This window comes from Emys orbicularis, chromosome 21 (genome assembly GCF_028017835.1).
Source record: "Emys orbicularis isolate rEmyOrb1 chromosome 21, rEmyOrb1.hap1, whole genome shotgun sequence".
Taxonomy (NCBI): domain Eukaryota; kingdom Metazoa; phylum Chordata; order Testudines; family Emydidae; genus Emys; species Emys orbicularis.
The window spans coordinates 4,964,189-4,982,745 of record NC_088703.1 but is presented as its reverse complement, the minus strand read 5'-3'; the positions used below and the strand labels follow the sequence as shown (position 1 = coordinate 4,982,745).

Here is an 18,557-nt window from a genome sequence, read left to right as displayed (position 1 = left end):
ATAGTCACGCCCATGGATGCTGCCATTTGCTGAGACCCTGAGTGAAATCTGCATGACCACACCTCCCGCACCTAGCCATTGGTTCATCCATTTCGTCCCGGGAGGAGCAGTGACAGCTCTACCCACTGCAAGAGGGGTGTGGCTATCACTCATTCTACCTACCAGGGGACGGTGCAAGCACCTGATTGGCTGGCTCCTGTCTGAGAGCCAGGGTTGCCTACTATAAATAGACCCAGGAGAGGGGTCCGCTGATTCAATGGGGAGCTGCTGGTTCTGGTAAAGCCCCCAGTGGTCCTTTGCGCCCTCCCCAATGCACGCTGCCCCCCATTTAGCCCCTCCCCAATGCACGCTGCCCCCCATTTATGGCTTCCTCCCCCAAGGCAGTCTCCTCAATCCCTCCACTCCATAATGTTCGCCCTCCTTCCCCACCCCGCCGATCTCTTCCATGTTCCCATCGCAGCCTCCCACCATTCATCCCTCCTCCCAATACTTCCTATCCCCTGCTGTCCCTGATACCCCCATATACCTGCAGTGCCCCTCTAGATCCCCCCATATCCTGGAAAATCTCCCAGGGCCCACTATTCCTGCTGCTTCCAACAAGAGCCCCTAACAAGCCCACAACATGCCAGCCCCGCTCCACTTATGTAGCACACCATCTCACCCCACAGAGCCCCACTGGAGGCACATGCCTTATCCCGGAGCAGCGGCTACCATCCTCGTTCGAACTGTGAATTCCAGCACGTGGGTCACAGCTGGCTTCCATCATGGAGTGAAACGTGTCTGTGCAGAGGAGGGGTCTGCTTTGCCTGCCGGGCCAGGCTGGACTCCACGCAACCGGGCTGGGGGAGGACGGCGGACATGGAAGTGCCCATTGCAAGAGCAGCGATTCACAGCATAGAGATAAGGCCTGAAGAGACCACACTGATCATAGTCACAGCTTCATCTAGAGAGCCATGGATGCAGAGATCATTTCGTCCGGCCCCCTGGAGAGCATAGGCCAGAGAACTGCCCTGAATGAATTAATAAAACATCCCATTTTGAGTTAAAAATGGCTAGGGCTGGAGAATCCACCAACACCCTGGGGAAATTGCTCCAATGGTGAATTATTTGCACTGTTGAAAATTTACCCCTTTATTTCCAGTCTGAATTTGTCCCTCTTCAGTTCCTAGCCACTGGATCGTGTTAGACCTGTCCCTGCTAGACTGAAGAGCCCAGGATTAAATATTTGTCCCCTGCTAGACTGGGATCAAGTCACCTTCTCTTTGGCGGAGGATAATGACGGTGAAAATGGCCGTGCTAAAAACAGGCCGGGTAGCAGGGATGGTGGAAAAAAGGGGCCTGGCTGCAGGGAGAGCAGAGTGGCTGGGGGTATGGGGTTAGGAAGGCTGCCCCTTCCCCAGGCTGCAGCTTCCAGAGCCAGTGCAGACGGGAAGGGGCTGGGGAGATTTAACCAGCTCCAATAGGATTAGGGCCTGGGGCGGGGGATTAACAGGATCGGTGTCCCCAGGTCGAGCCGGGATCAAAACGCTGCCCTGCCCCCCAGTTAACTTCTAAGGGGATTTAGTGCTGGGGAAGGGTGCTGGTATCACAGCCCCAAGCCCCCCAACCATGGCCTGCCCCACCAGTGACCCTGGCCTGCTCCCCCAGTCCAGTCACCCCAGCACTAGCAAAGGAGAAAGGGTTTGGGCTCATGCATCTGTAGAAGAAGCCGATACCCCCCTCTGGGGGCCAGAATGCGTCATGACAGCACAGACATATGGGGAAAAGGCCTCATTGATTGGGCACTTTTAATAAACCCCTGCCTGTCTTTAAGGCAGGCAAGGCTGGAAACGGAACCCAGGAGTCCTGACTCCCAGGCCCTCCCACCCCCTGCTGCTCTATCCGCTAGACCCCACTCCCCTCCCCAAGCTGGGGGGGACAGAACCCAGGAGTCCTGACTCCCAGCCTCCCTGCTCTATCCATTAGACCCCACTCCCTTCCCAGAGCTGGGGATAGAAGTCCTGGCTCCCAGCCCCCACTCCTCCCCCCAACCACTAGACCCCACTCCCCTCCCAGAAACTTTCCAAACTAAGAACAGCAGAATCAGACTAGTCCATGCTGGTGCGAGTCACGCACGAGAGAATAATGAATTTAGTAAGACAGCTGCATCCAGATTCAAAACGACCAGCCCAGCAGGCCCCCGAGGGCTGAAGGGGCCAAGGAGACTGTATGCTCAGCAAGGGTGAGGCAGACGGACAAGCAACGGTGTGTGCTGACTCTCTGCGGGAACGGATCCCTGGATCTTTGGCTTTAAGAGCATGATCCAAGGAAACTGCTATATTAGCTCCGTTACTGTAGTCAAGTTACAAACCGCTAGCCGGCGCCTTGCCACTAGAGGGGGACGCTCTGTTAGCGTCAGTGCCTGTTATATGTTAGCATGGTGTAAGTCAGGGAATTTTCAATGAGACTTTTCCCATCCAAAAAAGTCGATTCATTGAAAACCAAAACTGTTTACAGGGCCGGGTCAATTCTGGGGAATTTCTTGACTTGAAAAAAAAAAAGGGTGAAAAAAAGTTTAGAAATTGTCAAAATGTCCCATCTTGCTGTCGTCTGAATGGCACATTGCCGGTTCCTGGCTTGAAAGGCTTTTTCCGGTAGCACCTGAGGCTAATTGTCGTTTCAACCGAAATGAAGAAAATTAAAAAACGAAACGTTTCCAGCGACCTGAACCCAAACCAACGTTGGCTGTTCGGTTTGCGAACATTTTCGAGATTTGGACTCTTCATCTCCGTTCGAGACGGGGAAATTTCCCCAAATCTTGACTATTTTCCTGAGACGGGAAAACCATGTCACCAGTTCCTAGGCCGTTGGGGGAGGGGATGGCGTGGCTGGGAGTACATTCACACTGGAGCTGGGAGGAGCAGACATACGCATCTTAGCGCTGCTTGAGTTAGGGCCCGTTGGTGCTTCTGTACCTCACGGCAATAACAACCCGTGGGGCACCGACACCACCGTAGCCAGGCAAACCCTGTGGCCCCCCACACTTCCATCCCCTCGCGTCCCCGTGGATCCAAATCTCTGCTGCGTCTTGGACCTGACCGAGTTTGCTCATGGATCTGACGTGTGTGTGGTGGGGGGCGGAATCTACTAGTGGGTCCCATGGGCAAGTAGAAAGGACAAGGCTCAGATCCTGGTCCTTATTCATTAGCTGGGCACTCACCCTGCAGTCTGTACGGCCCAGAGTGCCGCTAGCACCATGTCAGCGCTGGCCTGCACAGCCGAGGCAGTCCCGTCGGCCTGCGTTCCAGGGCCCGCGGTAAAGACGCCTGGATTTTCAGTTGTCCGAGGGGACAAAAGTCATCAGCCTGGTCCGGGAACCGAGTCTGAAAAGCTGGCAACAAACGGGCAGATCCGGGGTGGATCGTTTAAGTTAAAAGCCGTAGGGCTAAGGGGCCCCTGGGAATGTCAGGGGTCGGCATGGCAACGGGCTGAAAGAGTCTAGAAATGGGAGGAAATGTCTGAAGTCACCGGGCTGCATGTCAGTTGGCCAGTGAGTGCGTGGCCTGGCGTGGAGTGCGTTTCTATCACAGCTGCCACCCCCACCATGTCCTGGGCACCATTGGGCCTTTCTCACCCGGGTCCCGACAGGCCTCCTGAACAGAGCCGGTCAGAGAGAGGGCCCCGGAGGATTCTGCCATTTTGCGGATGATGGTTGTCTGCCCTGCCATGGCTCCAGTTGAGAGACTGCCCCAGACCCTCCCTCCCCTCCTGAGAAAAACGATCAGTTTCTTCCCATTTGGTGCCAACATTCTCCTTAGCTTCGCTAGCTCTTCTCCCTTCCCGGGGACACCCCCGCCCCCCCCGCAATCGGATCCCCCCGCAGACGGAACAAGCCCCGCTCTGTCAAACGCCTCTGATGAGATCAGCACTTTGATCCATGACGATCAGCTCGGCAGCCTTTCTCTGCACCTGCTCCAGTGTGAATTCATCTTTCTCCAGCTGCTTCGGCCAAACTCGGCACACTGGGGGTGGGAGACTTGCTCCCTGCTGCTCCCCCCCCCCCCACCACCATCCATGTGTCAGTTTCCTTTGCCTTCTTTCCTCCTCCCTCCTTTTGCCAGCTGTGTAATCAGCGCCCGGCTCCGCCACCCAATGCAACTCCAACTTTTGCAAGCCTGCGACCAAAGAGGCCACTGAAAGCAGGGCCCTAAACAGCCCCAACGCTGCTACAAATTTGCCAGGTCTCGGCGCGGCTGATCAGCCCGTGGGCTGGGCCTGTGTGTCTCCAGCAATGAGGCTGCAGGAGAGAGACGGCACCAGCCACAGATGCTGCGTTTCCTATCTTGGTTGTTCTTTTCCCTCCCCTTTCATGTGTGTTTGTCTTAAAGGAGGCAGAATCGGACTCCACCGGCGGCTTCAGACCATCAGAAATCCCTTGTGTTTCCCGCCCCCCCCAAAAAGAACAGTTCATCCCACTTTTCATGCTATTTAACAGACTGTCAGACAGGAGCTATTACAACAACCTTCTATTGCTAAAGGCGCTGACACCTCGTTAAAAGAGAAGCCTCCTTTAGGACTTGGACTGTTTTCCCTTCTTTTTCAGGGTCCTTGTAAGAAAAGGTTTAAAAGATGTTCATTGGTGGTTATTGCAGTGAAAGTCACCCGCAAAACTTGATGTCCAGCCCCGGGCCACACTTTAGTGTTGGGACAGTGAACGAGGGCTTGTTAACAGTTTATCTCTTGCTGGGTGGAGACGCCCTCTTCTCAACACCATGGACCCCTCGATTGAAGTCCCCGATGAGATGGGCTCCGTCCCCGGCAGAGAGGATCCCCCAGCCTCGCTGTTAGGGAATCATATCCTGCTTTACCCACTCTGTCTTCACTGCTCCTCGGTGCTCCCCCTAAATAATCTTTCACCCTCTTTGGAGTATCTCCTGTCCCGTACCCCGTTCTCTGCAGAGTTCGCAGATTTAGCTCCCCCCCAAGCCCCACGCAGCGCCCGGGATCCCAGCAACAGAGAGCAACCGCTCGGCCGCTGAGCGCAAGCTCCGAGGCAGGGCTGTCCCCTTCCCACAATGCCCCCGTCTATGCAGCCTCATTGGCAAGCCACCCCCTCAGCCCTTACTGGGCCCCAGACCCCTCCCCTCCAGCCTTGGGCATCCGCCCATGGATCCAGCTGCGTCTCTTGGTGCCATCGGGCATGGTGCTGCAGGCTTTCTCCCGTGGGCAAGGCCGACGTTCCTAAGCACGCAGCTCCCCCTTCTGGCGCCATCGGGCATCCCCGATCCAGTCTCCCTCGGTCGGTGCCGTGCCAGCCCCGGTCACAAGGCCAGAGAGGTGATTGTGCCGGGCGGCGGGGCGCGCGCCATGTAGCCGAACACCTTCCGTAGATCGTTCTTGATGCTGTCGCTTACCAGGGCATAGAGGACGGGGTCCAGGGCGCTGTTGAGGCTGGACAGGGCCAGGGCCAGGGAGAAGGGCAGGTGGAGCCGCTGCTCGAAGGAGCAGAGGGAGCAGCCGTCTAGCACCGCGGAGGCCACCGTCCGCACCAGCAGCAGCAGGTGGTAGGGGGCGAAGCAGAGCAGGAAGATGGCGATGACGCCCAGCGAGAGCCGCTTCACCTTGGCCTTCTGCCAGCCCAGCAGGGTGCCGCTGGCCCGCACCCCCTGGAAGATCTTGAGGTAGGAGACCCCCAGGACCAGCAAGGGCAGCGCGAAGCCAGCGGCCACCCGGAAGTAGTTGAACCTGGCCACGCCGGGCTGCAGCGGGTAGCTGTCGTAGCAGGAGCCGTTGAGCGGCTCCGGGGAGCGCAGGGCGATGCCCACGTGGAAGGTGAAAACCAGCAGGGCCACCAGGGCGCTGGCGGTGGCGGCCGAGCGGCGGCTCCGCAGGCCCAGGGAGCGGAGCGGGTGGGCCACGGCCAGGTAGCGCTCCAGGGAGATGAGACAGAGGAGCAGGACACTGACGTACATGTTGGAGTAGAAGACGAAGCCGGCGGCATGGCAGGCCAGGCTGCTCAGGGTCCACCGGTGCCCACGCCACACGTACAGCATCCACAGCGGCAGGGTGAGCAGGTAGAGCACGTCGGAGGCGGCCAGGCCCAGCAGGTAGACGGCCAGCACGTTGCCCAGCCGCACCTGTTGCACGATAGGCCACAGGGTCAGCGCGTTGGTGGCCAGGCCCAGCAGGAAGACGGCACCATAGAGAGAGACCACCAGCTCCTGGCCAGCCTGGAAATCCACCCCGCAGCGCGAGGCGTTGGACGGGCAGGGGGCGCTGGCGTTCAGCATGGTGCTGGGGGCGGCGCTGCAAAGAGAGAGCGGGGCTTAATAGCAGTGAGGTACCTCCACACACACCCCCATCAACGGTGTCTTCAGAGCACACAGGGCTTGTCCCCGCCAGCAGGGGGCAGCACACACACACACACACGGAGCTGGGCTCATCCCCGCCAGCAGGGGGCAGCACACACACACACAGGGAGCAGGGCTTGTCCCCTAAAGCAGGGGGCAGCACACACACACACACACGGAGCAGGGCTCGTCCCCGCCAGCAGGGGGCAGCACACACACACACACACACACACACACACACGGAGCTGGGCTCATCCCCGCCAGCAGGGGGCAGCACACACACAAACTGACTGGCTGTCCTTTCCCGCTTGCTTCACCTCCTGGCGGGGAGAGCAGCCAATCAGAGCTGAGTAGAAGGAGCAGAGGTGTGACTGGGTACAGATGTGGGCCTGGAGGGGCAGAATTGACATGGGTCTGGGGGGCAAGGGGCAGATGTGGGGCTGGGGGCAGAATTGACATGGGTCTGGGGGGCAAGGGGAAGATGTGGGGCTGGGGGCAGCATTGACATGGGTCTGGGGGCAAGGGGCAGAAGTGGGACTAGGGAGTAGAACTGACATGGGTCTGGGGGCAAGGGGCAGATGTAGGGCGAGGAGGCAGAATTGACATGGGTCTGGGGGCAAGGGGAGGATGTGGGGCTAGAGGGCAGAATTGACATGGGCCTGGGGGCAAGGGGCAGATTGGAGCTGGGGGGAAGAATTGAGATGGGTTGGGGCAGAAGTAAGGGCTGGGAACAGAAAATTCACTGGTGTGGGGCAGGCAGGTACAGAAGCAACATGAGGCTGGGCTGGCGCTCAGCTAATTGCTGGGCTGGGGAATAGGCCGATGTGGGGCTAAGAACCAGCAGCCATGTCAGGACTGTGGGGCAAGGGGCAGATGTGGGGCTGGGAGGCAGAGCATTAATTGGTGGGCATTGCTGGGTTTGGGGAGGGGCTGTGCGCTCCCAATCTGTGCACTTTGGTCTCCGTTGCGGTGTAGCGCGAGCTCCTGCCAGGGGTGGCGTGTGTGTGTGTGCGTGTATGTGTGTGTGCACTGAGTTCGCGTTCTTAGAATCATAGAATATCAGGGTTAGAAGAGACCTCAGGAGGTCATCTAGTCCAACCCCCTGCTCAACGCAGGACCAACCCCCGACTAAATCATCCCAGCCAGGGCTTTGTCAAGCTGGGCCTTAAAAACCTCTAAGGATGGAGATTCCCACACCTCCCTAGGGAACCCATTCCAGTGCTTCACCACCCTCCTAATGAAATTGTTTTTCCTAATATCCAACCTAGACCTCCCCCACTGCGACTTGAGACCATTGCTCCTTGTTCTGTCATCTGCCACCACTGAGAACAACCTAGATCCATCCTCTTTGGATCCCCCCTTCAGGTAGTTGAAAGCTGCTATCAAATCCCCCCTCACTCTTCTCTTCTGCAGACTAAACAACCCCAGTTCCCTCAGCCTCTCCTCATAAATCATGTGCTCCAGCCCCCTCATCATTTTTGTTTCCCTCTGCTGGACTCTTTCCAATTTTTCCACATCCTTCTTGTAGTGTGGGGCCCAAAACTGGACACAGTACTCCAGATGAGGCCTCACCAATGTCGAATAGAGGGGAATGATCACGTCCCTCGATCTGCTGGCAATGCCCCTACTTATACAGCCCAAAATGCCGTTGGTCTTCTTGGCAACAAGGGCACACTACTGACTCATATCCAGCTTCTCGTCCACTGTAACCCCTAGGTCGTTTTCTACAGAACTGCTGCCTAGCCACTCGGTCCCTAGTCTGTAGCAGTGCATGGGATTCTTCCGTCCTAAGTGTAGGACTCTGCACTTGTCCTCGTTGAACCTCATCAGGTTTCTTTTGGCCCAATCCTCTAATTTGTCTAGGTCCCCCTGTATCCTATCCCCACCCTCCAGCGTAGCTACCACTCCTTGCAGTACATATGAGGGATGCACACGGCCGTGCACTGAGTCCGCATTCTTCGCGGTGCATGTGAGGAATCCGGCCTCACTGTCATTCTCACACATGGTGGGGGGAACCAATGAGCAAACAGGTGAGAAAACACAAGATCATTGTTCTCTGCTTGTACAGCACCAGGCACAATGGGGTCCTGGGCCGGACTGCAGCCCCTGGGTGCTACCGTAATACACCTAAGAGCAATACAAATGTACAGCACCTACTACCATGTGGGGGGCCTAGCGCATGACCGAGGCTTCTAAGCGCTACCGTAATACACCTAATAGCAATATGAATGTACAGCTCCTAGCACCGTGGGGGCCTGGGCCATGACTGGGGCTTGTAGGTGCTGATACACATTCGTAACAATCTTTTTTGAAAAGCTCTCCCAGGGTTTCGCCCACCGGCTGCAGTGGGACGAAGCCATCAGCCGACACTGCACACAACAAAGCCTGGCCAAGGACCTCAACAGCCCACGTGCTTCTGGCGCTCCCAAGGCCTCCCACTTCAGCATGCCCGTGCATGTCGCCAACGGGCCACTGACCATCCTCACCCCCACCCCGCACACACCCGGCTTCCAGCAAGCGGGCCTTGGCTCTTTAAGGGTGGCTGAGGTGCGCTGTGGTGCAACCATTTCCTTTCCCACCCCACGACACTAACCTGGGGCCCGGCTTCCTGCCTGGGCTGCCTGAGCACTGAACACGTGCGCCAGGCGGTGAATGGTGCATGCGGCAGCCGGACGTGCGGCTGTGGGGGCGGGAGCCCCGTCCTGCCGCACGACGAGTGGGGGATCTCCCACAGGGGTAGCAGAACTGCAGCTGGTGCCCTAGGGGGCGCTGTGCGCACTAGGGGGCACTGTCCTCAGTGGGGGGGCCAAGGTGGCACATGCAGCTGGCAGGTTTTATGGGGGCCAGGGGGTATCTGTATGCAGCAGGGTGGTCTAGTAGACAATGCACTGGCCTGGGAGCCAGGACTCCTGGGTTCTAGCCTCAGCTCTGGGAGGGGAGTGGGGTCTAGGGGTTAGAGCAGGGGGGGGGCTGAGGAATCAGGACTCCTGGGTTCAGTTCCTGGTTCAGGGTGGGGACTAGGGTTGCGGGAGGAATTGTGAATCAGGATGCCTGGGTTCTGTCCTCAGCTTTTGGAGGGAAGTGAGGTCTAGAGGTCAGAGTGGGGGTTGGTAGTGGGAGCTGGGTTCTGTTCCTGGGAAGGGAAAATGTTTGCCATGGGGGGATTATGAATCAGACTGCCTGGGTTCTATTCCTGGCTTTGCCACTGCCCTTAGCCAAGTCACATCCCCACTCTGTGCCTCAGTTTCCCCATCCGTAGCACAGGGGTTAATGGTACCGACCTACCCTTGTACAGTGGTTGGGGATCTCTGGCAGAGTTGCATGGCTGTGGGTGTTAGAGATGCACGGGGACTGGCCTGGGTGGCTGGGTGTGAAACGTGGTGTCTCTCTCACAGGGGATGGCGTGTAACAGTGACGTGTGTGGAGGAGCCAATGTACCGGGGTGACGCATGTGCTGTGTGGGTTGTGTGTGTGCAGGGCATGTTGGCGTGTGGAAAGGGCCCTGGGAGGAGGGTGGGGTGGGCTTGGTGCTGACTCTGGGAGAAGTTGGGGGGCAAACAGCTGGCTTGGCCCTTCCTGTGCCCCCTATGTCCGTGTGAGATGGGGGACCACCTCTGTGGCCCCAAGACAGCTGGGGTTGGATGTAGCACCCTGTTCCCCCCCCCCCGGTATAACTAGGGTGACCAGATGTTCCGATTTTATAGGGACAGTACTGATTTTTGGGTCTTTTTCTTACATAGGCTCCTATTATTCCCCCCCCCCCCCCCCACTCCCGTCCCGATTTTTCACACTTGCTGTCTGGTCACCCTAGGTATAACACATGTGCCCTCACCTCCCACTCAGACCCCCCCTTCCCCAAAACCGCGCCCCCTGCAGTTTATTTACTTGTGGGGCCCTGGGGGAGGGGGCATCTGGCAGGGAGGGGTTCGCTATTCACCGCCCCCCTCACACTCCCTCCCCTGCTCCACAAGGCAGTCCCCCATGTCTGCCCCCCCCCGACCCCTGCCCCTGAGGCAGCAGGCATGGCTTGGGGTGGGGGGTCCTGTACAGCTGCATGCCCCAGTCTTCCCCTTCCCCTCCCCAGGGACTGATCTCAAGAGCAGGGGAATGGGGGGGGGGACAGGCACATACCAAGCCGCCAGGGAGGGTCTCTGAAGAGCTGAGTGGAAGCCCCCAGCCTGGGGGGACGCTGGCACCGGAGCAGCTCAGGGGCACAGATGCATCCTCAGATCTCGGCTCCTTTGCAGCCTCAAAGGCTCCCCCGCGCCCCGCCCGCCCCCGCTACCACAGCTGGCGTGTGAATGGCTGGCAGCTCTGCCCGCCCCGCTGCCATTCGCCAGCAGACACCCTTGCCCGCCCCCACCCCCGCCCCGCAGTCCCACACTAGCGATTTCTAGGAAGCGCAGTCCGGGATTTCACACAAACCGGAAAGGGGGTTTCCAACGGCTGTCCAGGGGGTGGCCCACCCCTGGGCCCGTCTGCCCCCGACGCGTCCTCCCCTCCCCAGGGCAGGCGGAGGGCTGAGAGGGGCGACCAGGGCTGGCAGGCTGGGAGGTGCTGGGCAAAAGGGAAACATTGCTGACGTTGCCAGAAGCAGCACGCGGGCTGGCTCTGGAATCCCCAATGGCGCAAGTGCCCCCGTTCCCATACCAGGCCAACACGGGCAGCGCGCGCGCACAATGCGCTGGCTCAGCGCCAAGCAAGGTCAGCGCACACCTGCCACTCGTCCGTGGCTATCATCACACACAGCCGCTGTGCACGCTCGCCCAGTGCCACCGGACACACTCGCCCAATGCCACGCACAGCCGCCTCACACCGTGCATGGCCATTGGGCACAGGCGCTCAACGCCATACACGGCCACGGCACAGCTGCCTCGCACCACGCACGGCTGCTGCGCACGCTCCCCCAATGCCGCGCACCCATGGGTGACGTGGCCATTTCACTCGCTCTTCTGGGTGTAAATGAAGGCCCTGTCACAGTGCGGCAAAATGGTGTCCCAGTTGCAGGATGGGTGGGGGTGGCTAAATGGATAGGAGTGTGGCTAAATGAGTGGTAGGGGGTAGATGGCTGGCTGGATCCATCAATGGGGAGATGCAGGGATGGGTGGAAAGATGTTGGGTAGATGGGTGGTAGGTGGCTGGATGGTGGGGGATGGACAGTGAATGGTGGGTGGATGGACAGTGAATGGAGGGTGGGTGGGTGGTAGGTGGCTGGATGGTGGGGGATGGACAGTGAATGGTAGGTGGATGGATGGTGGGTGGATGGACAGTGATTGGTAGGTGGATGGATGGTGGGTGGATGGACAGTGCATGGAGGGTGGGTGGATGGACAGTGGGTGGTAGGTGGATGGATGGTGGGGGATGGACAGTGGTTGGATGGTGGGTGGATGGACGGTGGGTGATAGGTGGGTGGACGGATGGTGGGTGGTGGATAGATGGACAGTGGGTTGATGGATAGTGGGTGATAGGTGGCTGGACAGTGGGTGGATGGAGGGACAGTGGGTGGGAGGTGGATGGACAGTGGATGGACGGTGGGTGGTAGATGGATGAATGGTGGGGGATGGACAGTGGATGGACGGTGGGAGGATGGACAGTGGGTGGTAGGTGGATGGATGGTGGGGGATGGACAGTGGGTGGATGGACAGTGGGTGATAGGTGGGTGGACGGATGGTGGGTGGTGGATAGATGGACAGTGGGTTGATGGATAGTGGGTGGTAGGTGGCTGGACAGTGGGTGGATGGAGGGACAGTGGGTGGGAGGTGGATGGACAGTGGATGGACGGTGGGTGGTAGATGGATGAATGGTGGGGGATGGACAGTGGATGGACGGTGGGAGGATGGACAGTGGGTGGTAGGTGGTTGTGCAGGGAGGTCATAATTCAAATACCCAAAACATCTTTCCCCTTCCCAGGGACAAGCAGGGGCATTGCCTGGGGCTGGGATCTCCAATTCCTGTATATCCGAAAGGTGGCAGGCGGGCAGGGGAGGAAGGGGCCAGGCCATGGAGCACTAGGGGGGAGAACTGGGCGGGGGGGGGGGGGGGCAGGGCCAGGCTGTGGAGAGCCCAGACCAAGCTGCAAAAATGTGAAGGCAAATAAAGCAAAAGCACTTGAGGGCTGTAAGTGGCTCGGGGCCCGGGAAGTACCTGGCCTGGATCCCTGCACCTGGGAGTGGACGCTGAGCACAGCCCCCTCGGGAGCACTCAGTGCCCCCCAAGTCACAGTGGTGGAGGGCATGAGGGGGGCAGGCTGGTATTGCGGGACTTGGGCCAGGGTTCGGCCTGACACCCCCAGGAAAAGTGTCTGAGCGGGGACCTATGATAGGACAGCACTTCCTGTAGCACGGCACCCCCTGCCGAGCCCCCCACCCCACCCCCAGCAGCACAGCGCCCCCTGCCAAGCCCCCTGCCCCGCCCCCCGTAGCACGGCGCCCCTTACTGAGCCCCCCGACCCCTGTAGCACAGTGGTCCCTGCCGAGGCCCCCACCCCACCCCCAACAGCATGGCGCCCCCTGCCGAGCCCCTGCCCCACCCACTGCAGCACAGCGCCCCCTGCCGAGCCCCCCGCCCCGCCCCCTGCAGCACAGCGCCCCCTGCCGAGCCCCCTGCCCCGCCCCCTGTAGCACGGCGCCCCCTACCGAGCCCCCCGCCCCACCCCCTGCAGCACTGAGAGAGCCCTGTAGCATCTCACCCGGGTATGGGGGCAGCACTGCCTCGGAGAGGATCAGGTCCCCCCAGCACTCAGCCCAGACTGCAGCAAATGGAGGGGGAGGGGAGCTGGGCAGGGGAGGAGCTACAGGGAAAAGCGAGGGGCTGTTGGTGAGCCGAGCGTGGGGAGGGGAGGATTTGTGGTGCTTGAGGTGGGGTGGGGAGACAGCACCCCAAATGGCTGCGTAGCGTTGCCACCCGCACCACATCCCACCCCAGAAGTGGCTGCAATTCAGCGATGGCTGCAGCCCCTCCATGGATCGCCTGTGACGGGCGCTGGGCTCCTGCTGGCCGAGAGGTGCTGGATAAATACAAGACCAGGCTTACTACCCCTGTACCGTTCATGTACTAAACTAGCCGCCTTTAGGAGCCCCAGACAGACAGGCCAGATAGTGCGTGGAGGGGCGGCCGGAGACGCTCTGAAAGCCACGAGCCGCTAGAAACCCCCCAACTGATGCTTCACCTGCATGGATTCACCAAGGGCAAGTCATGCCTGACTAACCTAATTGCCTTCTATGAGGAGATAACTGGCTCTGTGGATGAGGGGAAAGCAGTGGGTGTGTTATTCCTTGACTTTAGCAAAGCTTTTGATACGGTCTCCCACAGTATTCTTGCCGGCAAGTTAAAGAAGCATGGGCTGGATGAATGGACTATAAGGTGGATAGAAAGCTGGCTAGATCGTCGGGCTCATAGTGATCAATGGCTCCATGTCTAGCTGGCAGACGGTATCAAGCGGAGTGCCCCAAGGGTCGGTCCTGGGGCCGTGTTTATTCAATATCGTCATTAATGATCTGGAGGATGGCGTGAATGCACCCTCAGCATGTTTGCAGATGACACTAAACTGGGAGGAGTGGTACATACGCTGGAGGGTGGGGATAGGATACAGAGGGATCTAGACAAATTAGAGGATTGGGCCAAAAGAAACCTGATGAGGTTCAACAAGGACAAGTGCAGTCCTGCACTTAGGACAGAAGAATCCCATGCACTGCTACTGGCTGGGGACCGACTGGCTAGGAAGCAGTTCTGCAGAAAAGGACCTAGGGGTCACAGTGGACGAGAAGCTGGATATGAGTCAACAGTGTGCCCTTGTTGCCAAGAAGGCTAATGGCATTTTGGGCTGTATAAGTAGGAGCATTGCCAGCAGATCGAGGGACGTGATCATTCCCCTCTATTCGGCATTGGTGAGGCCTCATCTGGAGTACTGTCCAGTTTTGGGCCCCACACTACAAGAAGGATGTGGAAAAATTGGAGAGTCCAGTGGAGGGCATCAAAAATGATTAGGGGGCTGGAGCACATGACGTATGAGGAGAGGCTGAGGGAACTGGGATTATTTATTCTGCAGAAGAGAAGAATGAGGGGGGATTTATAGCTGCTTTCAACTACCTGAAAGGGGGTTCCAAAGAGGATGGATCTAGGCTGTTCTCAGTGGTACCAGATGACAGAACAAGGAGCAATGGTCTCAAGTTGCAGTGGGGGAGGTCTAGATTGGATATTAGGAAAAACTTTTTCACTAGGAGGGTGGTGAAGCACTGGAATGGGTTCCCTAGGGAGGTGAGGGAGGTGGTGGAATCTCCTTCCTTAGAGGTTTTTAAGGCCCGGCTTGACAAAGCCCTGGCTGGGATGATTTAGTTGGGGATTAGGTCCTGCTTTGAGCAGGGGGTTGACTAGATGACTCTCTGAGGTCCCTTCCAATGGTGATATTCTCTGATTCTATGATGCTATGATTCACACGGCAGCCAGAAATGAGTCATGCCAGGCGTGCAGACAGGAACTAACCAAGTCTGTGCCCCCCCAGTAACCATCTGCCACCCACTGGTCACGACTGCGGGCCTGGGAACACCGCGCTCCCCTGCCCTGATCTCTGACGGGGTCCCTGGGGCTAGGCAGGCCTGGAGTCGGGGTACATTGGCTCCCGGGTGTCCTAAGGTCCCCACCCAGACAGTTGCTCTCGGTGGTTTCCTGTTTACGTCCGGCAGCCATTGGGGATTCACAGCAGCAGAGAACTGAGAAATGGCTCCACGTGCAGGGGACAGCCCGCGGCTCCCAGCCCTGTCTCCCTACACCATGCAGACGGGCCCGGTAATTCCAGTGTGGGCTCCTGGCGTGACGCAGAGTCACTTGGTCCCCTGGAATTCCTCAGAAACCGACCGACGGCTCAGAGCCGAGAGTGACGGTTATTTTGCTTCAGGTCACACAATGAGTCGGCGGAGGAGCTGGGGGCGAGAAGCCTCCCTCCCTCCCCTTCGCTTAACCACATGAACCTATTCCCCTCCCCGTGCTCAGAATAAAACCCAGGAGTCCTGGCTCCCCCTTGCTCTAACCCACTAGATCCCCCACTCCCCTCCCAGATGCGGGGATGGGGGCAAGTGGGAGTCAAGACGTCTTCTGGCATTGTGGAGGGTCACATATTTCACCCCGTCTCCCTAAACCCGAAGCCTAGTGGCCGGGGGATGGGATGGCCCTTTAAGGGAGATGGGCTTAGCGCTACCTTTGACTAGTTGCCTCCTGGGCCTTAGATACAAGGTCAACCAACACCTCGCCTGGGAGAGCCACCAGCTTGGGACTGGGACCAGCACATCTCTGTCCTCAGGGCGACCCCCCCGCCACCTCGCACGTCCCGGCTCCAACCCATGGGGGCGTTAGAGCTGCGCAAAGAAAGGGGGGCCAGAAGTTTCCACCTGGGGCAAGTGACACGTCATTCTCCCGCGCCTCGGTCTCAGGGACGCTCAGACATCTGGGTGCGATTCCCCCCCACCACCACTCCCCCCAAAAAACCCACCGAGCCTGCAGCAGACGCCCAGCGTGAGACGTTCCAGGCCAAACCATCTAACGTCTGGGAAAGGCCAAGGGCCTGCAAACGGGGGGCTTGCAATGGGAAGAGGTGGGCACCCTTCACACCAGGCCGTGCTCCCAGCTCCACCTGTAAGGAAGACCCTCCATGGGCACAGCGGGGTCTGTCTAACCGCGGCTCCTGACTAGCCAGGCCCTGCTACCTAGCCACCCGGCACAACCCTGGGCTCCAAGCACTTCCAACCAGACCTCCATTCGCCTCAGCACCGAAGACTCCTGTAGGGGTGTGTCCCGGAGCCCCAGTCGCCCTGGGGGAAGGGGGGACTGGCTACCCACTGAGACTGGCTCTACACACAGATTTTCCCCTGGCCCAAGTGCCTGTGTCAGGGGTGTGAACGGGAGACCCTTGGCGGACACACGGCTGCGCCCATTCTTCCACATGGATGCCTTAATAGCGCTTTAAACCTGGTATCTATCAACTGAGCTGGTGCTGGTCAATTTACAGGTGCAAGTCAACTTCCAAGTGATATAACAAGCATCCACGCTAGAGAGCAGCTCAGGTCTGTTTTTAGGCCACAAGCGAACTCTACCCAAGTCCGCCCGGAGCAGGGCATGGAGCTGCCACCACGCCAGCCCCCTGGGCGGGAGCAGAGCTGACCCAACCCGCGAGGATCCAGTTGTTTTCCCGCCTGACCCGCGTTGTCGGGCTCCAATGCCCACCCCAAACAGGCACTGCTTTTAAAAGAAACAACCCCCCCCCGACTCGGATCGAGGCCTTTCCCTCTGGAGCGCTCAGAGCACTTTATCAAGCAGGGGCCATGTCTTTATCCCCATTGTACAGCTGGGGAAATGGAGGCACAGAGCGGGGAAGGGGCTTGCCCACAGCCAGCGGGAGCGGCAGGAGGAGAATCCCTGGCTCCCGAGTATAACTTCGGAGTGTGGCTAAATCTGAAACTTTCGGAGGCGCTTCCTCGGGAAGCGTGACCCCCAGCCCTGCGCCAGGCTGCACCTCGTGCCCTACAGGGGGGCAGGGTCACCTCTAGCAATACCTGGGGCTTTTAGCTGTAGTGCGGGGCGATCACACCCACCCTGTCCGTTCCAGCTGGGGTGGGGGGGGGAGACTCAGCGTCGCCCCGCGCAGGGGGGTCGCGTACATTTCAGTTCAAAGGCAGGCTGGGCGGGTTCTGTTCACTATTTATTTATACACACACGGCCCCGTACGAGCATCCACCACAGGACGGGGTAGATCAGCCCCACCTCCATCGGCCTCGTCAGTTACGCACCCGTCCCCTGGCCCTGCCGTGAACACGCGTGTGCACGGGCCAGGATGCACATGGCCACGCAGGCCACATGTGGAGCAGGGCGTCAAGATCCAGCAGGGCTCGGCCTAGGGCGGCTTCGGTCTGGCCAAGACGGCTTGGAGCCAGCAGGGGTTGGGGTGCGGGGGGACACTTCTCCCCTCTACCCCGCTGAAGACAGGAGGGGGAGGGCTCAGCTCCCTCTGTGCTCCCCAAAATGGAGACCCCCCCCTTTTGCCCCCAGAGTGATGGACCAGGGAGAGTGGGTGCAGGGAGGGGCCCCATGCCCTCAAAAACCTTCACTCATAGCTTAGGCCCCTAACACCAACCCCACGCCCTTGGGACCCCCCCCCCTTCATAACCACAGAAGCCTAGTACATCGTGCACCCTCCCTCCACTCCCCTAACTACATCGCTGGGACCCCTCAGCCACCCCCAGGTCCCTGACATGCACCTGGGACTCCACCCCCCTCATGCCCTCAGCCCCCGATCTCAGCGCCGGGCCCTCACCCACTTCCCCAGGAGCCTGGGCTCACCTGCCAGGCCCCCTCCCTGAGGCCCCGGGCCTCTCACCCCGTCCTCTTCTATTCCATTCTTGCACTAGCCGGGGCGCCATGGGATCCGAGGGCTGTCCAGACGGGCGCCAAGCGACCTCAGCAGCTGTGCCAGGCGTCACGCCCTGCCTAGGCCCCTCGCCATGTCCTGGGGCCCCCAGCCCATCCCCGGGCCCCCCCCTGCCTCTCCTCAGCCCTAGGGGCGCCTGCTCGGGGTTCCTGAGAGTGGCCCCCGTGGGCAGGGGCGGGCGTGCAGGTAGGCGGGCGGGGGTGCACCAGTCGGGAAAAGGGAGCCGTCCTGTCTGCTCTGGCGCCAGCAGGGGGAGCCACGTCCCCACAGCACAAAGCGGGGGCAGGGGTGTCCTTCACCCCATCCCCAGGGGTCCGTCTTGTCCCACCCCCTCCACCAGAGCTGGGGGAGGGGTCTTCTTTCTGCCACGGGGTGGGGGGCCAGGCTCACAGAATGCTGACCCTCTCTGTCAGCCCCTGCAGCTCCCCCTCCCCCTCCTCCTCCTCCTCAGGGGGCGGCCTCCGGGGGGCCCGCAGGTGGGCAGGGTAGGGCAGGGTGTGGTCGGCGGCGAACTGCTCCCAGCGGGCGTCGTCGCTCTCGTGGGTGATGTAGCGCTCGGCCATCTTGGTCTCTAGCTCCCGTAGGTCCAGCCACGTCTGGTAATCCTGCAGGGGCAGCAACGGGTTAACAGGGACCAGGTGCATCACTGCTGCCTCCTGCTGGACAACACCAGAACCGCCTTAGACTCATAGACTCATAGGCTAGGTCTACACTACGGGGGGGGGGGGGGTCGACCTAAGATCACGTAGCTGAAGTTGCGTGAATAGCGTAGCTGAAGTGGCGTATTTTAGATCGACTTACCTGGCTGTGAG

General features: G+C 59.5%; 2 protein-coding genes across 4 annotated transcripts in view; both read right to left on the bottom strand.

The window, feature by feature from the left end:
• Window positions 1–5,300: 5,300 nt before the first annotated feature.
• On the bottom strand, window positions 5,301–6,269 carry LOC135892915 (probable G-protein coupled receptor 132). Its single transcript, XM_065420677.1, has one exon. The coding sequence runs from the start codon at window positions 6,267–6,269 to the stop codon at window positions 5,301–5,303; it is 969 nt and encodes a 322-aa protein (XP_065276749.1).
• Window positions 6,270–18,131: 11,862 nt separating this feature from the next.
• Window positions 18,132–18,557, bottom strand: part of PRKD2 (protein kinase D2) — a 30,842-nt gene continuing 30,416 nt past the window's right edge. For all 3 annotated transcript variants that reach the window (XM_065420829.1, XM_065420830.1, XM_065420828.1), the window contains exon 18: window positions 18,132–18,350. In XM_065420829.1, coding sequence (XP_065276901.1) covers window positions 18,132–18,350 — 219 coding nt within the window. The remainder of the gene's footprint in view (window positions 18,351–18,557) is intronic.

Excerpts from the sequence above, each read along its gene's own strand:
- LOC135892915 (XM_065420677.1), bottom strand. The coding sequence starts at position 6,269 with ATGCTGAACGCCAGCGCCCCCTGCCCGTCCAACGCCTCGCGCTGCGGG.